The 19,480-nt window shown below is 38.5% G+C and overlaps 1 protein-coding gene across 9 annotated transcripts in view; it reads left to right on the top strand.

Annotated features, from left to right (window-relative positions):
- The window catches only part of LOC139554929 (thyroid hormone receptor beta-like), a 156,856-nt gene extending 137,605 nt beyond the window's left edge, over nucleotides 1-19,251 (top strand). For 3 of the 9 annotated variants that reach the window (XM_071368222.1, XM_071368220.1, XM_071368216.1), the window contains 4 exons: nucleotides 390-476; nucleotides 3,505-3,651; nucleotides 4,369-4,627; nucleotides 13,421-19,251. In XM_071368222.1, coding sequence (XP_071224323.1) covers nucleotides 390-476; nucleotides 3,505-3,651; nucleotides 4,369-4,627; nucleotides 13,421-13,662 — 735 coding nt within the window. In that variant the 3' untranslated portion in view covers nucleotides 13,663-19,251. Of the gene's footprint in view, nucleotides 1-389; nucleotides 477-3,504; nucleotides 3,652-4,368; nucleotides 4,628-8,773; nucleotides 9,686-13,420 lie in introns of those variants that run through there. The other 6 variants (XM_071368224.1, XM_071368223.1, XM_071368218.1 and 3 more) reach the window with 3 other exon arrangements.
- Nucleotides 19,252-19,480: the final 229 nt, after the last annotated feature.

Below are 19,480 nucleotides of genomic sequence, written 5' to 3'. Positions count from 1 at the left end.
AAATAAAGAAAACCCCTTGAATGAGTAGGTGTGTCCTAACTTTTGAAGGGTACTGTATATCAGCTTTGATAAACTCATTTGTGAGCCTTGACATTCAACAGTATAATTTGTACCCCCCCCCAAAAAAAAAAAGTTTACAATTTTTTTTTACCTGAATACCTATAATTAAATATATGTTTATAAGTATAAAATAAATGCTTCAGCCTGAGCCTAAATCTTGTCATGGAAACTCCACTTTGCATTTTGTGTACTACTCACCTGTTTTCTCTCTCTGCACTTACTTTTCTGTCATCTACCTGTCCTCAGTTTAAACGTGTTTTTTTTTTAGTTGGCTTGACACGGGTTCCTCATTGAAACGTTCTTCACAATCTCTGTTGATTGTCCAACAGGTCGAGGAAGCAATGCTACTTAATGAAATAACATGTAATTTATTCTATACTTCTGACCAGAGTGCAGTGGGGGTGAAGGAAACCAAGGTAAGAACTAATAGACAAAATATAATACTGAGTTTAAATACTATCTAAACACTTCTCAAATCGCACCTGCTATAGCTAGCTATTATATTATAGGTGAGTGTTAAAATACAGTGGTTCATTCAAATTGGGGTTAGACATATCTACTATTCACACACTGTTTGTATTGCATATTTTAAATAGTTTTGTGAATTCCTTACTAGACACTAAATTATTCACTACCAAAACAGTGAAAAAGTTGCAAAGAAATAATTAATTAATAAGGGATAACCATGCACCATATTGATCATTTTTATTAACCTTCTGTTACCTATTAATTTGAGAAATGTAATACAAAATGTGCAAAATAGTAAAAACAAGATTTTTAAACCGATTTTCAAAACCTTTAAATGTAATTTAGAGACATATTTCACCATCATTGTCAGGCTCTGACCCATGGACAAGTTTCCCTGTATTCACAGACCAAGCTTCTCACACATGTGGCAGCGTTTACACAGGCAGCCCAATTCTGCAATCTTTTTCACTAATTGGTCTTTTGACCAATCAGATCAGCTCTGAAAAAGAGCTGATGTGAAAGATCTGATGTGTTTGGTCAAAAGACCAATTAGTGGCAAAAAATATCTGAATTGGGCTGCCTGTGTCGTACACACTTTGGCTGATTTGGACATGTAACTGTGTAACTTTTGTGGCAGGAGGGATTAGGCTGAGGACCTGGTCCACTGTATACCATATTGTAGCAACCTTAACTCAACACTTAAACCTCTTGGCGTAACGGTTAACGTATTGGCTTGACAGTCGTTGGACCTCGGTTCGAGTCCAGGTTGGGGCTACCCCCCGAATTCGCTACAATAGTATGTCCTTGATTTAAAGTGAGAAGAAGTGGTTTCGTCCAATTAATTTGACTTCCAGGAAGAAACAATTATCTATGTTTTTAATGTAGATTATCTTATCAGATGTTTTTTTCAATAGATGTAAAGAAATACAGTGGATTACCAATAAAGAGTCAGTTACCAAAACAATCATGTCAATACCAAAATCAACCAAATTGTTTCGGTTGTGGACGTTTCAGTTTTTAGTTATTATAGCTAGCTAGCTACTGTATATTTTGGACATATATTTTTGTCCCAAATACATACAATTTTTTTGTATATTATATGTTCGGTATTGACACATCATGTGGCTATGCAATCCCATTTCCTGATTATAGTTGTAAGGATGTGGCTTAAGTCACATTCATTCTACAGTCTTTTAATGTGTGTTTTGGTAGTGACATACAAAGTGGGGAAATAATTTTTTTGAGAAATAATTTTTACAATAAAGTAGCAGTATCTTTCAATTGAATAATAAAACAAATCAATGTTCAATTGAAATAATAGTGTGAAAAAGATTTTAAAAAGAATGAATCACTTTGTTTTCAAACATACATTTTAGGAGCCAGGGTGGGGACAGACACCCCCCAATAGAAATGAGTATATCAACAAAGATGTTGTACTATATTAATTTAACAATATGTGTGTTTATTGCCTAGCATGAATTAGAATAGATCATGATGTTAATAAATGTCCTAAGTTTGGAGACTTATCCGTTTTTTAAAATAGTTTTTTTGACTGGGGACAGCAATTCGAACCACTTCTGTTGAATGACCCATATAAACTACATTGCCCGAAGTATGTGGACACCCTTCAAATTAGTGGATTAGGCTATTTCAGCTAGACCCGTTGCTGACAGGTGTATAAAATAGAGCACACAGCAATGCAATCTCCATAGACAAACATTGGGTACTTGAATGGCCGTACTGAAGAGCTCAGTGACTTTCAACATCACCTTTCCAACAAGTCAGTTCGTCAAATTTCTACCCTGCTAGAGCTGACCCGGTCAACTGTAAGTGCTGTTATTGTGAAATAGAAACGTCTAGGAGCAACAATGGCTCAGCCACGAAGTGGTGGCCATACAAGCTCACAGAACAGGACCGCCGAGTGCTGAAGAGGTCACTCACTACGAGTTCCAAACCGCCTCTGGAAGCAACGTCAGCACAAGAACTGTTCTTTGGGAGCTAGGCCTAATCACCCAACATCAGTGCCAGACCTCACTAATGCTCTTGTGGCTGAATGGAAGCAAGTCGCTGTAGCAATGTTCCAACATCTAGTGGAAAGCCTTCCCAGAAGAGTGGAGGCTGTTATAGCAGCAAAGGAAGGACCAACTCCATATTAATGTCCATTATTTTGGAATGAGATGTTCAACGAGCAGGTTTCCACATACCTTTTGCCGTGTAGTCTAGCTTTAAGTGCATAAAGTATGTAGCTACTTCTCTGCTAGCTGTGACAGTTGAAAGGCATACAGGGGAGAAGGACTCTTAAAGGGATATTATTATTATTAATAATGAGTGTTTTATTATTTCATCAATATTTATATTGATTTAAAACCAAAGCAACAGAAGCTGGGGGGTGCTGTACACAGGGCTTTGTCCTCTGCTACTCAACTCAATCTGGGCTCTTTGCTTACGCGCTCGCTCTACTCTCTATCACTCTAAGTCACTTCTGGTCAGAAGGAAAGTAGTTCAATATGTTATAAAAATAATAATACCGTATCAGTGGATAACCCTAGTCAAAGACACTGCCAACTGAGGATGAGAAAATGAATGGCTTGCACTTTGCACTTTCTTGAGAAGCCCCTCCTGTTTAAGTTTCCCTCAAACTTTCCTCCTTTTCCCTTCTGTACAACGATCACAGTGGAAACGCTGTCCACTTTGTTTTCCTGTCGTGCTGTTTTACTCGTTGACCTGTCATGCCTAGAGGAGAAAGAGGAGACCATGTTGTGTTGTCTGATCTTTCTAGCTGCATCTGAATTGAACCCTCCTCCCTAGATAGTACACTACTTTTGACCAGTGCCCTATGGTCGAAAGTACTGCACTATATAGGGTGCACCCTATTTCAGTTGCACCCTGTGTCTTAAAGTCTTTTAGTAGTCTGTCCCTGTTGGACATACTTACATGCACTGAGCCGTGTCCTCCCTCCACCTCTTGTCATTTCAGCCTGAGGACATTGGTCAAGCACCGGTCATAAATGCACCTGAAGGGAGCAAAGTGGACATTGAAGCCTTCAGTCAGTTTACAAAAATTATCACCCCCGCCATTACCCGAGTGGTGGACTTTGCCAAAAAGCTGCCTATGTTCTGTGAGGTACGTAAGCAAAGCTATTTCCTTTATTGAAACTAAAATGTAAAATGTAAATATTATCAACATTTATTGGGGATGTGTGTTTTATATTTTTGTTCTCTTTTCATATGATTGCTTTCCTGCTTATCATAGAGAATGTCAATAAATATATTGGTTCTAAAACACTATAACTTAAACGGAAACAAACTCAAGTTTAAAACTCAACATAAGCAATTTTACTCAAATAGAAACTAAAATGAGAGAACATTTTAAATGTAAAATTCATTCAATATTTAGTTTATAGTCAAATAGAAATTGTGTAAATTATGTTTTGGCTTAGTGCTATATTTCTACTTGTCTTTCATATTAAAAAATAATGAAATACCTTAAAAACTCACTAATACTAAAACTGAAATAGAAATGGTCTCAACATGTAAACCTAACAAAATCAACATTATTAATAATATTTTAAACTAAACTGAAATTCAAATTCATTTAAAAAATAGCAAAGAAAAAAAGCATTTAGTATGGGATGTACAGAGTTCAGTTTGTAATAAATGCTAACACTACTAATATATGTCAACATAAATGTTCTAATATGATTTCTGGACTTTTGACCTCTCCTGCACATGCTCATTTTAATTCTTACAATGACATCAGTCGTTCATCTTTCGTGTGCAAATAAATCAATAAAAAATCAATAACAATGTTTGGTCTTTGTGTTTGTCTCTCTCCTCCCAGCTGCCTTGTGAAGACCAGATTATCCTATTGAAAGGCTGCTGCATGGAGATCATGTCTTTACGGGCGGCCGTTCGCTACGACCCCGAGAGCGAGACGCTGACACTTAACGGGGAGATGGCCGTGACCCGCGGCCAGCTGAAGAACGGAGGCCTGGGTGTGGTGTCGGACGCCATCTTTGATTTGGGCGTGTCGCTGTCGTCGTTCCACCTGGACGACTCTGAGGTCGCTCTGCTACAGGCCGTCATCCTCCTGTCCTCCGGTGAGAGAAAGAGACATGCTTGCCGGCCCACACACACACCTGTTGCGTTACCACACTACCAGACATCCGGCCCCTTGTTTTCGCTAGACGCAGGCTTATGGGTTTTGTCACCTTCCAAAAGCGTTTTAAAGGGCAAGGGGGTCATGGCAATTGAAACTGAGGGGCCACAGTCCAGCAGCAGTTTTACCCACTTGTAAGCTGACAATATAGAAGATATTGCTTTTTTTACGGATAGTTATTTCAAAGATATCCTTTAAAAGGTGCCCCTTTAAAAAACTGGGTGAATTTGAACGTATTTATTAAAGAGTGTTCCAAAACTTTCAAACGAGTGTTCTTTAATATTCTATATCGTGTTGTTGTTCATTTTAATTTGGCATGACCTGCCATTTCAATGTTGAACTAGTTGGCATGATGACAAGTACATTAAAAGTAGATTAGGTAGGAAGTAGAATACATTGTGGGTGAGACAGAAAGAGAGCGGCAGGCCCCTGAGTTCAAACAGATAGAGAATTGGTCGAACAACACGCCATATTAACCCCTGTCCCATGTGTATGTAATTCTAGAAAGAGAAGGGGGGTACATTAACGGTGTCGTGTCTCATGAAATGTGAAGACTGTTATTTTATCAAATCAATTCTCTATATGTAATTATTGTTACGTGATTAAACTAATCATGTAAACTTTAATTAACGAGGAAGTCGGGGCACCACAGAAAATGTTCAGATTACAAAGTTATAATTTTCCGAATATAACTCTTCAGATATTTTAATATCTGATCAGTTAGTCTTTAATTAATGAATTATTACCTCATCAGTTCTCATTCCAAACGTCGTAAAATTATTGGCTATCTGCACGAACCTAGCCTTTACTATGAATCACCCATAAACCAATTGCCTCAATTATTTATTTACTAACTAATTAAACAATTACAGAATATACAATACATAATAACATTATACAGTAAATACCCCCCCTAGTGGACTAAACAAAAACAGTTTGGTTATAACACAATAGATTCAGAGAGAAGAGAAGGGAGTTTTGGAAGGAAGACTAAGGAACATGGGTCTCTATCGGACCTGGGAAACTATTCTCACATAAATACATATGCCGCTAACGATCGCTCATTCGGAAAAGCAATGCATTGTATTTACGTGAAGCTGGCTTCGCTAGTTGAGCTGATGATGTGAGGCTCTGGTTTGCACAGTTGAGGTTGCCATTGTCCTTTGTAGATTCTTCCGGGTCGTCGTGTGAGAGAGGTTCCTCTCAATCTGGAGATGCTTCCTCCTCGGTCAGTGTTCTCGTACTAGATTTGCGATGTTCAGCTGCAGTCTGATATATGCTAGTTTAGTATGCACTTCTTCTTTAGGTGATCAATAATTCAGAGTTCATACCCTTTCACGTGTGGAGCAAGCTCTCACGTTTCCTGGTCTGTAGAGTTGAAATTAGAATTAGCCCTTTTAAACGTGAATTTGGAACTGAGTTGACTTTTTGTCACGGAGGCTTTTATTCAAAAGTGGAAAAAGGTTGTTGGTTCATAATTTCCAACCAATGTCTATTCATTTGGGCGTGGCTATTGACTTAGTTAAACTTTACAATGAAGGCTAATTCTCTCATTTTAAAGGTTAACATCATATTACATCATTTCGCAAATACTTTAATCTTTACTCATTCATTTTATACAAGAATTAGATGCAAGCCTCATAACTGAGGAACCTGTATAAACAGAGTTTGAGTAATGTGGCTGTATTGTCTTTCATGAGGTCACAAACATGAAACAAAATGGACCGGGTCGTAGCTGGCTTCTCCACCGACCGTTTACACATTCTCCAAAATAGGAATATTGTTCAATTCTCAAATTCTGGGATGTAGTAGAATTTGGTGGGAGAGTTCCTTTGTTCTACTGTGACCTTCTCTCTCCCATACGGCATGGTCAGGGAGACAAGTCTCTAAAAGGAAATTACGACTGGCCGTAAAACTGCCCCCCCCATAACAAGAGGGGGGGGGGGGGGGGTTGTTCACATCTCTGCTAGCCAATTCACTGAAAGGGCTAGCGTCATGACAACGGTATATCATGAAACTTACATTACACATCTATAAACACACATGTAGCTTTAGCGATAGGATGTGCTTATAGATGTGTATTCTTTATGATATACACTTAAATTGTACACTAAATATATATGTATGATATATACAATGAGTGTACAAAACATTAGGAACACCTGCGCTTTCCATGAGATACTGTAGACTTTAGACTGAAAAGGTGAACCCAGTTGAAAGCTATGATCCCTTATTGATGTCACTTGTTAAATCCACTTCAATCAGTGTAGATGAAGGGCAGGAGACAGGATAAAGAAGGATTTTTAAGCCTTGAGACGATTGAGACATGGATTGTGTATGTGTGCCATTCAGAGGATGAATGGGCAAGACAAAATATTTACAGCGCATTCGGAAGGTATTCAGACCCTTGACTTTTTGCACATTTTGTTACGTTACAGCCTTATTCTAAAATGTATGGGGGAAAAAAATTCTCATCAATGCCCCATAATGACAATGTGAAAAACGTTTTTTAGATTTTCTTTGCAAATGTATATATATATATATATATATATATATATATATATATATATATATATATATATATATATATATATATATATATATATATAAAAAAAAGGGAAATAAGTTATTTACATAAGTATTCAGACCCTTTGCTATGAGACTCGAAATTGAGCTCAGGTGCATCCTGTTTCCATTGATCATCCTTGAGATGTCGCTACAACTTGATTGGAGTCCACTTGTGGTAAATTCAATTGAATGGACATGATTTGGAAAGGCACACACCTGTCTATATAAGGTCACACAGTTGACAGTGCATGTCAGAGCAAAAACCAAGCCATGAGGTCGAAGGAATTGTCCGTAGAGCTTCGAGACAGAATTGTGTCAAGGCACAGATATGGGGAAGGGTACCAAAAAAATTCAGCAGAATTGAAGGTCCCCAAGAACACAGTGGAACCACCAAGACAATTCCTAGAGCTGGCCGCCCAGCCAAACTGAGCAATCGGGGGAGAAGGGCCTTGGTTAGGGAGGTGACCAAAAACCCGATGGTCAATCTGACAGAGTTCCAGAGTTCCTCTGTGGAGATGGGAGGACCTTCCAGAAGGACAAATATCTCTGCAGCACTCCACCAATCAGGCTTTTATGGTAGAGTGGCCAGATGGAAGCCACTCCTCAGTAAAAGGCACATGACAGCCCGCTTGGAGTTTGCCAAAAGGTAACTTAGGGACTCTCAGACTATGAGAAACAAGATTCTCTGGTCTGATGAAACCAAGATTGAACTCTTTGGCCTGAATGCCAAGCGACAAATCTGGAGGAAACCTTGCATCATCCCTACAGTGAATCATGGTGGTGGCAGCATCATGGTGTGGGGATGTTTTTCAGTGGCAGGGACTGGGAGACTAGTCGGGATTGAGGGAAAGATGAACGGAGCAAAGTACAGAGAGATCCTTGATGAAAACCTGCTCCAGAGCTTTCAGGACCTCAGACTGGGGCGAAGGTTCTCCTTCCAACTGGACAACAACACTAACCACAACACTAGCCAAGACAATGCAGGAGTGGTTTCGTGACAAGAGGCCCAACCACAGCCCAGACCTGAACCCGATCTAACATCTCTGGAGAGACCTGAAAATAGCTGTGCAGCGACGCTCCCCATCCCACCTGACAGAGCTTGAGAGGATCTGCAGAGAAGAATGGGAGAAACTCCCCAAATACAGGTGTGCCAAGCTTGTAGCGTCATACCCAAAAAGACTCGAGGCTATAATCGCTGCCAAAGGTGCTTCAACTAAGTACTGAGTAAAGGGTCTGAATACTTATGTAAATGTGATATTTCAGCTTTTTATTTTTAATACATTTTCAAAAATGTCTAAAAAACTGTTTTTGCTTTTTCATTATAGGGTGTTGTGTGTAGAATGTTGATGAGGAACATTTTAATGTAATCCATTTTAGAATAAGGCTGTAACGTAACAAAATGTGGAAAAAGTCAAATATTTTCTGAATGCACTGTAAGTGCCTTTGAACAGGGTATGGTAATACCAGGCACACTGGGTTGAGTTTGTCAAGAACTGCAACGCTGCTGTTTTTTTTTTAGCTCAACCGTTTCCCGTGTGTATCAAGAATGGTTCACCACCCAAAGGACATCCAACCAACTTGACACAACTGTGGGAAGCATTGGAGTCAACATGGGCCAGCATCTTTTGGATCGCTTGTCTCACCTTGTACAGTAGAGTCCATGCCCACGACGAATTGAGGCTGTTCTGGGGGCAAAACGGGGTGCAACTCAATAGTAGAAAGGCCTAATGTTTTGTACACTCAGTGAATATATTTATTCATATACAGTGAATTGTTTTGTTTTTTTTTTGTTTTTTTTGGGGGGTGGATCAGCTTAATATTGCGGAAAGAATGTTGTTTCCAATGTAATTGTCTGCATCATTTCCAATCCCCCATATTTTTTTGGGTAAATATATATATCCATTCACGTATGCATACATATACACATATATACATACACATACCTACATAGACATACATACTTTTTTTTAAAGAGTATACCTTTATTATTATTCCCTGCAAACCCTACCACCGATCCCCCAATTGGAGTAAACTGATAAACATTTCTGTTTTTACCTTCAATTTATACATCTTATACACATTTACAGACACAGTCTACTTTATAATAGTTCTCTCTTGTTTGTTCTTAGTCCTTCCTCTATTTCTGTTGTCCATCCAGTTTGATTTCCACTTGTAACTGTGCTATTTCACAATAGCTCCGCACCTATACACATTTCACAGATCCCGTATGCCCTACATTGTTTATCTTGTTATTAGTCCCACCCTTCAGCTCCACTCAACCTTTCCCATCTATCTTCCAACATCATCCATTTCGGATTTTTATTTGCCATATATTTTTCAGCTGTGCTGTGATGCTTCACAAAAGATTTGAATCTTCCTATTCTCATAGCTTCCACGGATTGTAAATTAAAAATAAACATTTTTGCTAAAATAATTATTATATTATTGATTGATTGACTATGGCTTTTCAAATCCCCCAGTATTGCTATCTGTAGCGTTAGTTCTACGCAAATGTTGCAATTCTTCAACCATTCCTGGACCTGTGACCAAAAACGAGCTACATGCGGACAATACCAAAATAAATGGTCTAATGACTCTGCCTCCTCACAGCAGAATCTACAGAGCTGAGAAGATTGTATCCCCCATATATATAACATTCTATTAGTTGCAAGAATTTTGTACAATAATTTAAATTGAAAAATTAGAAGTTTTGAATCCGGCGTTGTTTTGCGTATCAATTCATAAACCATGTGCCATGGAATGGGTACATCGAAAATCTCTTCCCAACTATTTTGCAATTTATATGGCACAGCTGTAAGTTTTTTGGTCCTTAAATGAAATTGGTATATGTTTTTATTTATCACACTTTTCTTTAACCATTTATGTTCTTTAATATAAGGCCGACATACAAGTTCCTTACTTTTATCCCCTTCCACCTGCCTCTTCCATTTTTGTGGTAATGCTGCAATTAATTGGTTGTAATTTTGGGTAGAGCAGACATTTCCATATGTCTGTGTTAGCTGCATGTGTGACATTACTCCACCAGTCCTATTTATGATATCATTCACAAAAATTATACCTTTTTTAAACATTTCTTCGATAAATACAGTTTTTTTATCAATTACTATATTTGAATTTAACCACAAGATTTGTTGTACTATTTGTTCCGTCCTTTCAGGTGGATTAAACTGAAATTGCAACCAACTTTCTAAGGCTTGTTTAAAAAATAAAGATATTTTGGAGATTATTTCCTTTTCAAGCAACCGAAAGTGAGCAGGTGTAATCTGAATAAAGGGAAAAAGGCCCTTCTTGAACATAGGATGAGACATTCGTACCAATCTACTAGAGAACCAGTTTGGATTTAAGTATAACTTTTGTATGACTGATGCCTTTAGTGAGAGGTCTAATGCTTTAATATTTAATAATTTCTGCCCTCCGAATTCATATTCGTTATATAAATAGGCCCTTTTAATTTTATCTGGCTTGCCGTTCCAAATAAAATTGAATATTTTTTGTTCATATAATTTAAAAAGCAGGTCACTAGGTGTAGGCAAAACCATAAGCAAATAGGTAAACTGTGATATGATTAAAGAGTTAATCAGGGTGATTTTCCCACAAATAGACAGGTATTTTCCTTTCCATGGTAGCAAGATCTTATCTATTTTTGCTAACTTTCTATAAAAATTTATTGGAGTGAGATCATTTCTTTCTTTTGGGATTTGTATACTGAGTATGTCCACATCACCGTCAGACCATTTAATTGGTAAACTACATGGCAATGTAAAATGTGTATTTTTTAGTGATCCAATACGTAATATGGTACATTTATCATAATTTGGTTTTAATCCAGAGAGGATAGCAAATGTATCTAGATCCTCTAAGAGGCCGTGGAGAGATTCTAGTTGTGGTTTTAAAAGAAAACATGAATCATCAGCGTACAATGACACCTTAGTTTTTAGGCCCTGGATTTCTAATCCCTTAATATTAATGTTTGATCTAATTTTAACAGCTAACATTTCGATGGCAATAATAAATAGATATGCCGATAGTGGACAACCTTGTTTTACTCCTCTAGATAGTTTAAAACTTTCTGAGATGTAGCCATTATTTACTATTTTACACCTAGGGTTACTATACATAATTTTTACCCATTTTATAAGAGATTCCCCAAAATTGAAATATTCTAGGCATTTATATATAAACTCCAGTCGTACTTTATCAAAAGCCTTTTCAAAATCAGCTATGAAAACCAGGCCTGGTGTCCCCGATATTTCATAGTGTTCTATTGTTTCCAGTACTTGCCTTATATTATCTCCAATGTATCGTCCATGTAAAAAACCTGTCTGATTAGGATGAATAATATCTGACAAGACTTTTTTTATTCTATGCGCCAAGCATTTTGCTAGGATTTTTGCATCACAACACTGAAGTGTAAGAGGTCTCCAATTTTTTAAATGGACTGGATCTTTATATATACCACTTGGGTCCTGTTTCAGTAATAATGATATCACACCTTCTTGTTGCGTGTCTGATAATCTATCATTTATATAGGAGTGGTTAAAACAAGCTAATAGTGGTCCTTTGAGTATATAAAAAAAATGTTTGTATACTTCCACTGGTATGCCATCCAGTCCTGGAGTTTTCCCATCCTTAAAGGCCCCAATTGCATCAAGTAGTTCCTCCTCTGTAATTAGGCCTTCACATGAGTCTTTCTGTACAGATGTTAATTTTACATTATTATTAGGGAAAAAATCCATACAATTAGTTTCAGTTAGTGGAGATGGAGGAGCCTGAAACGAAAATATATTCTTAAAGTACTTTACTTCCTCTTTCAAAATATCATTTGGTGAATCATGCGTGACTCCATCATTTGTAACAAGTTTTAATACGTTTTTTTTGGTAGCATTTCTATATTGAAGATTGAAAAAGAATTTGGTGCATTTTTCCCCATATTCCATCCAGTTAGCTTTATTTTTGTAATATATTACACTGGATCTTTCTTGAATAAGTTCCTCCATTTCTTTTTGTTTTTCCTCTAACTTATTCTGTGCCTCTATGGTACCGTTTTTATTGTTATCTAACTGTACTGTTAGTCCTTCAATTTCCTTTGTTAATATGGACTCTTTTGATCGAAATTGCTTTTGTTTTATAGATGAGTACTGAATTGCATGGCCTCTAAAGGCACACTTAAAAGTGTCCCATACAATATGGGGATCTGCTGTACCTATGTTATGTCTAAAAAAGTCAGTTATAAATTCTTCTGTCCTAGTTCTAAACAATTTATCATCTAGTAGGCTTTGATTAAATTTCCAATATCCTCGCCCATGTGGAAATATACAGTGAATTGTTAGCAAAGAGCCTGTAGTTCCTGTGGCTTTACCACCACATAAACCCAACTCCCAGCCCCCCCCCCCCCCCCCCCGTGAGACCTGCAGCAAAACAGTAAGTAAGCAATGAAACAGTCGGTAAAGCCAGTAAGTCAGTGTGTGCCGGCCTGTTTTCATGTGTGATTAACCACAGTCAGTCACACGTCAATACTGCTGTTAACTTCCACCAGAGGTCTGTTTAAACCCATTAGGCCAATCTTTCACGTAGCGATTATAAGGGATTACAGAGCCCACCCTAGGAAAGGAAACCATCTAATGATGAGACTACAATGGCCGTCCGGGTGTTTGACGTTCAAAATCAATAACTTTGTGCAGGGTCCACACATCTCCCTCCCTCCATCTCTAAGACGATGCCACTCTGTTCTGTGAAGCCATCGATCTCCTATTATATCCACATGCACAGATCGTCTGCATTGACTTTTATAGTTGTGAAATCAATGGCAAACGTCAGCCAATCTGGTATTTGTTCGAATAATTCTGTAGCATACTTACTCAAAACTCAATGCTTGTATTAATCGGATGTTCTGTAAATCTATCACACATGCAACCCCTGGAGTGACTCAGTAGTGCTAATGAAACAAGCTAGTGACCGATTACAGGATATCCAATTAATACAAGTATTGAGTTATAGTCTCTATCTCCAGTGAGATCGTGTTTGTAGATTTGGGTTGAATTAGTATAGAATTGTTCTATCTACATGACAGTAGTAATATACAGTACAGAATGAAACTCATCCATATTCATCCTTTTTTCCTTTCTGTCTATCCCTCCCTCCCCAGACCGTCCAGGGCTGACCAGCGTGGAGCGTATTGAGCGCTGTCAGGAGGAGTTCCTTCTGGCCTTTGAACATTACATCAACTACCGCAAACACAAGGTGGCGCAATTCTGGCCCAAGCTGCTGATGAAGGTGACGGACCTGCGGATGATCGGGGCGTGCCACGCCTCCCGCTTCCTGCATATGAAGGTGGAGTGCCCCAACGAACTCTTCCCCCCACTCTTCCTGGAGGTCTTTGAGGATTGACGGACAGACGGGCCCACACACCCTGCTGAGGTGTGTGTCGGAGTGTGTGTGTGCGTGGGCGCCAGGCGGGGACTACGACAGTGGGCCTCAGAGTGGCTCTAGGCGTCTTGCGACACGTTGTTGGAACTCTCATTAGCACTACTGAGTCACTTCATTCCATACCTTAGGTGTAGCCTAGCTTCTCAGCCTAGTTCTTATGGATGGAACCATCCCTTATGATGCGGGTACATGTGAATAGCATTTTCTTTTGGTTTTTATTTTGTAAATGTTTCACTTCTCAGTTACTTCTCTATAAGTTTTTTGTGCTAATTGTACAGTCTAATTGCTGTCGTCGACAGTGCTCGTTCAGTCAGTCATACAAACCATGCAACGTGTAGTGTTTAATTTTAGTCCATTTTAATACCGAATGCTGACTCCACCAACACTGAGAAGGTCAGTGACAGACAGCAGAAGCCAGCTAACCAGCATTATTCCCTTTCTTTTCGCATTCTCTTCCTACGATACTTCCCCAGTCAAGGGATGTGGAGTAGCTTTCATACAGGTGTCCTTCTGGTGCTGGTGTTCTGTGAGAGCTACAGTTGAAGTCGGAAGTTTACATACACTTAGGTTGGAGTCATTAAAACTTGTTTTTCAACCACTCCACAAATTTCTTGTTAACAAACTATAGTTTTGGCAAGTCGGTTAGGACATCTACTTTGTGCATGACACAAGTAATTTTTCCAGCAATTGTTTACAGACAGATTATTTCACTTATAATTTACTGCATCACAATTCCAGTGGGTCAGAAGTTTACATACACTAAATTGACTGTGCCTTTAAACAGCTTGGAAAATTCTAGAAAATGATGTCATGGCTTTATAAACTTCTGATAGGCTAATTGACATCATTTGAGTCAATTGGAGGTGTACCTGTGGATGTATTTCAAGGCCTACCTTCAAACTCAGTGCCTCTTTGCTTGACATCATGGGAAAATCAAAAGAAATCAGTCAAGCCCTCAGGAAAAAAATGGTAGACCTTCACAAGTCTGGTTCATTTTTGGGAGCAATTTCCAAAAGCCTGAAAGTACCACGTTCATCTGTACAAACAATAGTACGCAAGTATAAACACCATGGGACCACGCAGCCGTCATACTGCTCAGGAAGGAGACGCGTTCTGTCTCCTAGAGATGAACATGCTTTGGTGCGAAAAGTGCAAATCAATTCCAGAAGAACAGCAAAGGACCTTGTGAAGATGCTGGAGGAAACAGGTACAAAAGTATCCATATCCACAGTAAACGAGTCCTATATTGACATAACCTGAAAGGCCGCTCAGCAAGGAAGAAGCCACTGCTCCAAAACCGCCATTAAAAAAACAGACTATGGTTTGCAACTGCACATGGGGACAAAGATCATACTTTTTGAAGAAATGTCCTCTGGTCTGATGAAACAAAAATTTAACTTTTTGGCTATAATGACCATTGTTATGTTTGGAGGAAAAAGGGGGAGGCTTGCAAGCTGAAGAACACCATCCCAACCGTGAAGCACGAGAGTGGCAGCATCATGTTGTGGGGGTGCTTTGCTGCAGGAGGGACTGGTGCACTTCACAAAATAGATGGCATCATGAGGGAGGAAAATTATGTGGATATATTGAAGCAACATCTCAAGACATCAGTCAGGAAGTTCAAGCTTGGTCGCAAATGTGTCTTCCAAATGGACAATGACCCCAAGCATACATCCAAAGTTGTGGCAAAATGGCTTAAGGACAACAAAGTCAAGGTATTGGAGTGGCCATCACAAAGCCCTGACCTCAATCCTATAGAAAATTTGTGGGCAGAACTGAAAAAGTGTGTGCGAGCAAGGAGGCCTACAAACCTGACTCAGTTACACCAGCTCTGTCAGGAGGAATGGGCCAAAATTCACCCAACTTATTGTGGGAAGCTTGTGGAAGGCTACCCGAAAAAAATGTAAAGGCAATGCTACCAAATACTAATTGAGAGTATGTAAACTTCTGACCCACTGGGAATGCGATGAAAGAAATAAAAGCTGAAATAAATCATTCTCTCTACTATTATTCTGACATTTCACATTCTTAAAATTAAGTGGTGATCCTAACTGACCTAAGACAGGGAATTGTTACTAGTATTAAATGTCAGGAATTGTGAAAAGCTGAGTTTAAATGTATTTGGCTAAGGTGTATGTATATTTCCAACTTCAATTGTATATCTATACCTGCTCAGTGCTGCCATTCTGCAACATTCAAATTCACTCTGACTGTACTCACATCCTTCACGCCATAGAAAAATAAATATTAGAACAGGCATTCCCATTCAAGTAAATGTTCTGTAATGGGATGGGTGGACCTGCAGCTATTCTTATTCTAATTATATTTCTATGATTCCCACCACAAGCTCCCACATAAGTAGACCCAGTCACATTTCTAAACAATGGCAAGGCACAACACTATACAACTCGTCCACAGAGAAACAGCTAGCTAAAAGACGTCTTGTTTCTCCTCTTCTGTGTTAAACCTAAACGATCAGGACAGATATAAAAGCACACTTTGACATGAAGTCAGCAAAAAGACTGAAGCCGTTCTATAACTATCTCTTTTTTGAATGATGCTACTCATGCAGTGCCAAAAAAATTGCTTATTCATTCAACCGTATTGGATCGTTTCCCATGAACCAGGATACATGTTCTATCCTGACCTGATTGGCTATCAGTGACTTCTTTTAGAGCATTCTTCTAGAACATGCTTCCGGCTCTCATTCAAGCTGTAGAGTGTAGCCACGCATCATGAAACAGAACGTTATTGAAATAGTGTAGTTCCTGAGCTGCAGACGGACAGATCAGATGGACAGACCAGACAGACACTGTGAGCTGTGATGCAGGCAGAACCTCCTCCTGATGTCTCACAAGATCCCATGGGAACTATTGACTTATTGATGTTCATGCATTATATTATATTCTCAACATGTGAGTTACTGTATGTGATAATGGTGATGATGCTCCCTCCTATAAGGACTGGTGGGTTCTATGATACTTGCTTATTGGCTGATTCATGCCTGTATGAATGACATGTGGGCGGAGTCTGGTGGTCAAACCCTTCCTATGTTGACCACAGAGGAGAGAATCGCTGCCACTCGGGGTGTAACGGTACACGTATTCGTATCGAATCGGTACAGGGACCACGGTTCGGTCCGCATTGTGAACCCAAATAAATATATTAAAACAATGAAACACTAGGCCTATAGGCAATGCCATGAACTGCATTGTATGTCTCTTGAGTAAATATGAGCTGAAAAAACATTTCAGTTTTTTCCATTAAAACAACTAGAGCCTATGTGCACCCTGTAATCAACATTTAAATCTTAAATCTCAAACAGGTAGTATCCACTTTATATAAGCAAGCTAAAGCCGAAGTTGTCAATGAATTGGCAAGTGCATCCTGTACTGCGCTTACTACAGATGGATGGACCTCCAGTGCTACAGAGAGGCTATTACCCCGGAGTTAAAAATGAGAAGTACCCTGTTACAGACATGCTCCCTTTATGAGAGTCACACAAGTGTGCATCTTTTTCTCTTTGTAAGAAAACACTAAATACAATGTCTGAGCCATGTTTGCATATTGATGTCATATGCATATTGCACTTTATTTTAGTGTTGTTGTTGATGAGTAATCGCGTGTTTTCATTTAAGAAAATACAAAGTGTTTGTTATTCCTGATAGTGCTCTCATCAGGCGTTATATGACTCATGATCATATATGGATTCAGGAATACCAACACTTTGTACTTTCTTAAATAAACAAAAATTTACTACAAAAACTGCATTTCATTTTCCCGCTGTACCAAAACCGAACCGAATCGTGATCCCAAAACCACAATACCAACTGAACCATGGGTTTGGTGAACCATTACACCCCTAGCTGCCACATGAATTTAATAAAAACAATAACAATACATCAAAGATACAGAGAAAAAGGTACAGAGAAAGAGCTGACAGATTGAAAAACTCTTCAACTATTGCTCATTTTTCCTCTTTATTTTGGTTGTATAATATTGTGGTTTGTTTGCAACTGCAAAAAAAAAATCAGCTTTGTGTAAAAATACATGCATTACTATTCAAGCTTCAAACTACTCCTCAAAGCAGCTTGTGTTTTCTCTGTTAATGTGATGCCTTTCATAAAGCAATAGACTTTGCAGTGTTTGAATGACTAGGACCTCACAACTCACACAAACTGCACAGTTAACAATGCACAGACAATCAGAGAGAAACAGATGGGAAATTGTGAACAGGAAGTGGCGCAGGGTCCAATTACTTCCTGGTTCACAAGTTGAACCGGGACACGGGCTAAGTCAGTGGCCCTAGAATGAGTCGTGACAATCAGCATATTTGATGCTATCCGTTTGAAAAAGGCAATGGCTGCACAGAATGGCTAATCTTGATCGCAGAATTAGTAGTTATTTGGGATGCAAAGTGATTTGTAGTCATCTGTAGTCAATCTCAAACATGCACTCTGCCGAATGTCACCTTATTCCATAAGATACTTCTTAAAGCGCCAGTGTGGTATTATCTCTCGTAAGAGTGGTCACTCTTAACTCAGTTACAAACCAATAACAACAAATGTTGCACCAATAGAAAAGAAGCTATTTTACAGTACTATAGAGGATAAAAGGATGTATATTTTCAGACTGCATAATTTTTTACAGATATTGTATGCATATTATGAACATTTTACTGTTTTACGTAAATAACGGGGGAAAACAATCTTTCCCTCAATTTAATTAATTAATTTGCAAACCACAACGACATACTATTTTACATTTGTTTAGATATAACTATGTGAACATCATGAACTATAAGATTCATAGACAGATTGCAGTGTTAGTTTCACCTTGACAAAATATCAGTTGGTTAATGTATGGAACTCTATCAGTGGTGGCTGGTGGCATGTTAAATGGGGAAGACAGGCTCATAGTAATGGCTGGAACAGAATCAATGGAATGGTCTCAAACACATCAAACATCTGGTTTCAATGTTTTTGATACCATTCCATTTACTCCATTCCATTCATTATTATGAACTGTCCTCCCCTCACCAGCCTCCTCTGAACTCTATATATACTGTCAGGGGAAAAAACTATACATACTGCAAAGTTGGGCTGGACAATTTGAATAATACGTTATTAATGCAAGACCAGCTCTATTTCTGACAGCATCACCAACATCAGCCAAGCAAATCCACTCACTGTTAAAATAATAACGCAGAATGATTTACTTGTGTTTTCATGTCTTCTTGTTTAAGCAGACAAATACCAACAATGTGTTGTTCATGATGTAGTAAACATTTATCAATGATATCCGGAATATTGGATGACAAGTCTTTGGGGAAAGTGAAATTTTAGTGTGTGATGTAAGTGTAATTGAATGAGAATGAGTCTGAATATGACATGTTTTGGACAGAGTGCTTTGACTTGGGTGCCCTGAAAGAAAAGACAAGTTGCACAAAAAAAATAGAGATAATAATTATGAATTTGGATTCTCATGATTATGACGATGTTTGCACTTAATGTGAATTGGATGTTGAGAATAAAGATGGTTTTGAGAAAATGTCGTGAAATGTTTTTATTGTTTGTAAAATGTCACACGTTCCCAAAGGACAACCTCAAAATGTTGTCACTCATGAAGGAAACTAACAAAAATCACTAAATCACTAAGACAACCAAAACAAAAAGGGGTTCTGAAAGACGGCAAGCAACTAAAAATGGGTTTCAAAAAGAAACCCATCACGAGTGCCCACTAAATTTACCTCAGGGAAGACAAACTAACAGGGGAAAAT

The sequence above is a fragment of the Salvelinus alpinus genome, chromosome 26 (assembly GCF_045679555.1).
Source record: "Salvelinus alpinus chromosome 26, SLU_Salpinus.1, whole genome shotgun sequence".
Taxonomy (NCBI): domain Eukaryota; kingdom Metazoa; phylum Chordata; class Actinopteri; order Salmoniformes; family Salmonidae; genus Salvelinus; species Salvelinus alpinus.
This window is presented reverse-complemented; position numbering and strand designations above follow the sequence as displayed.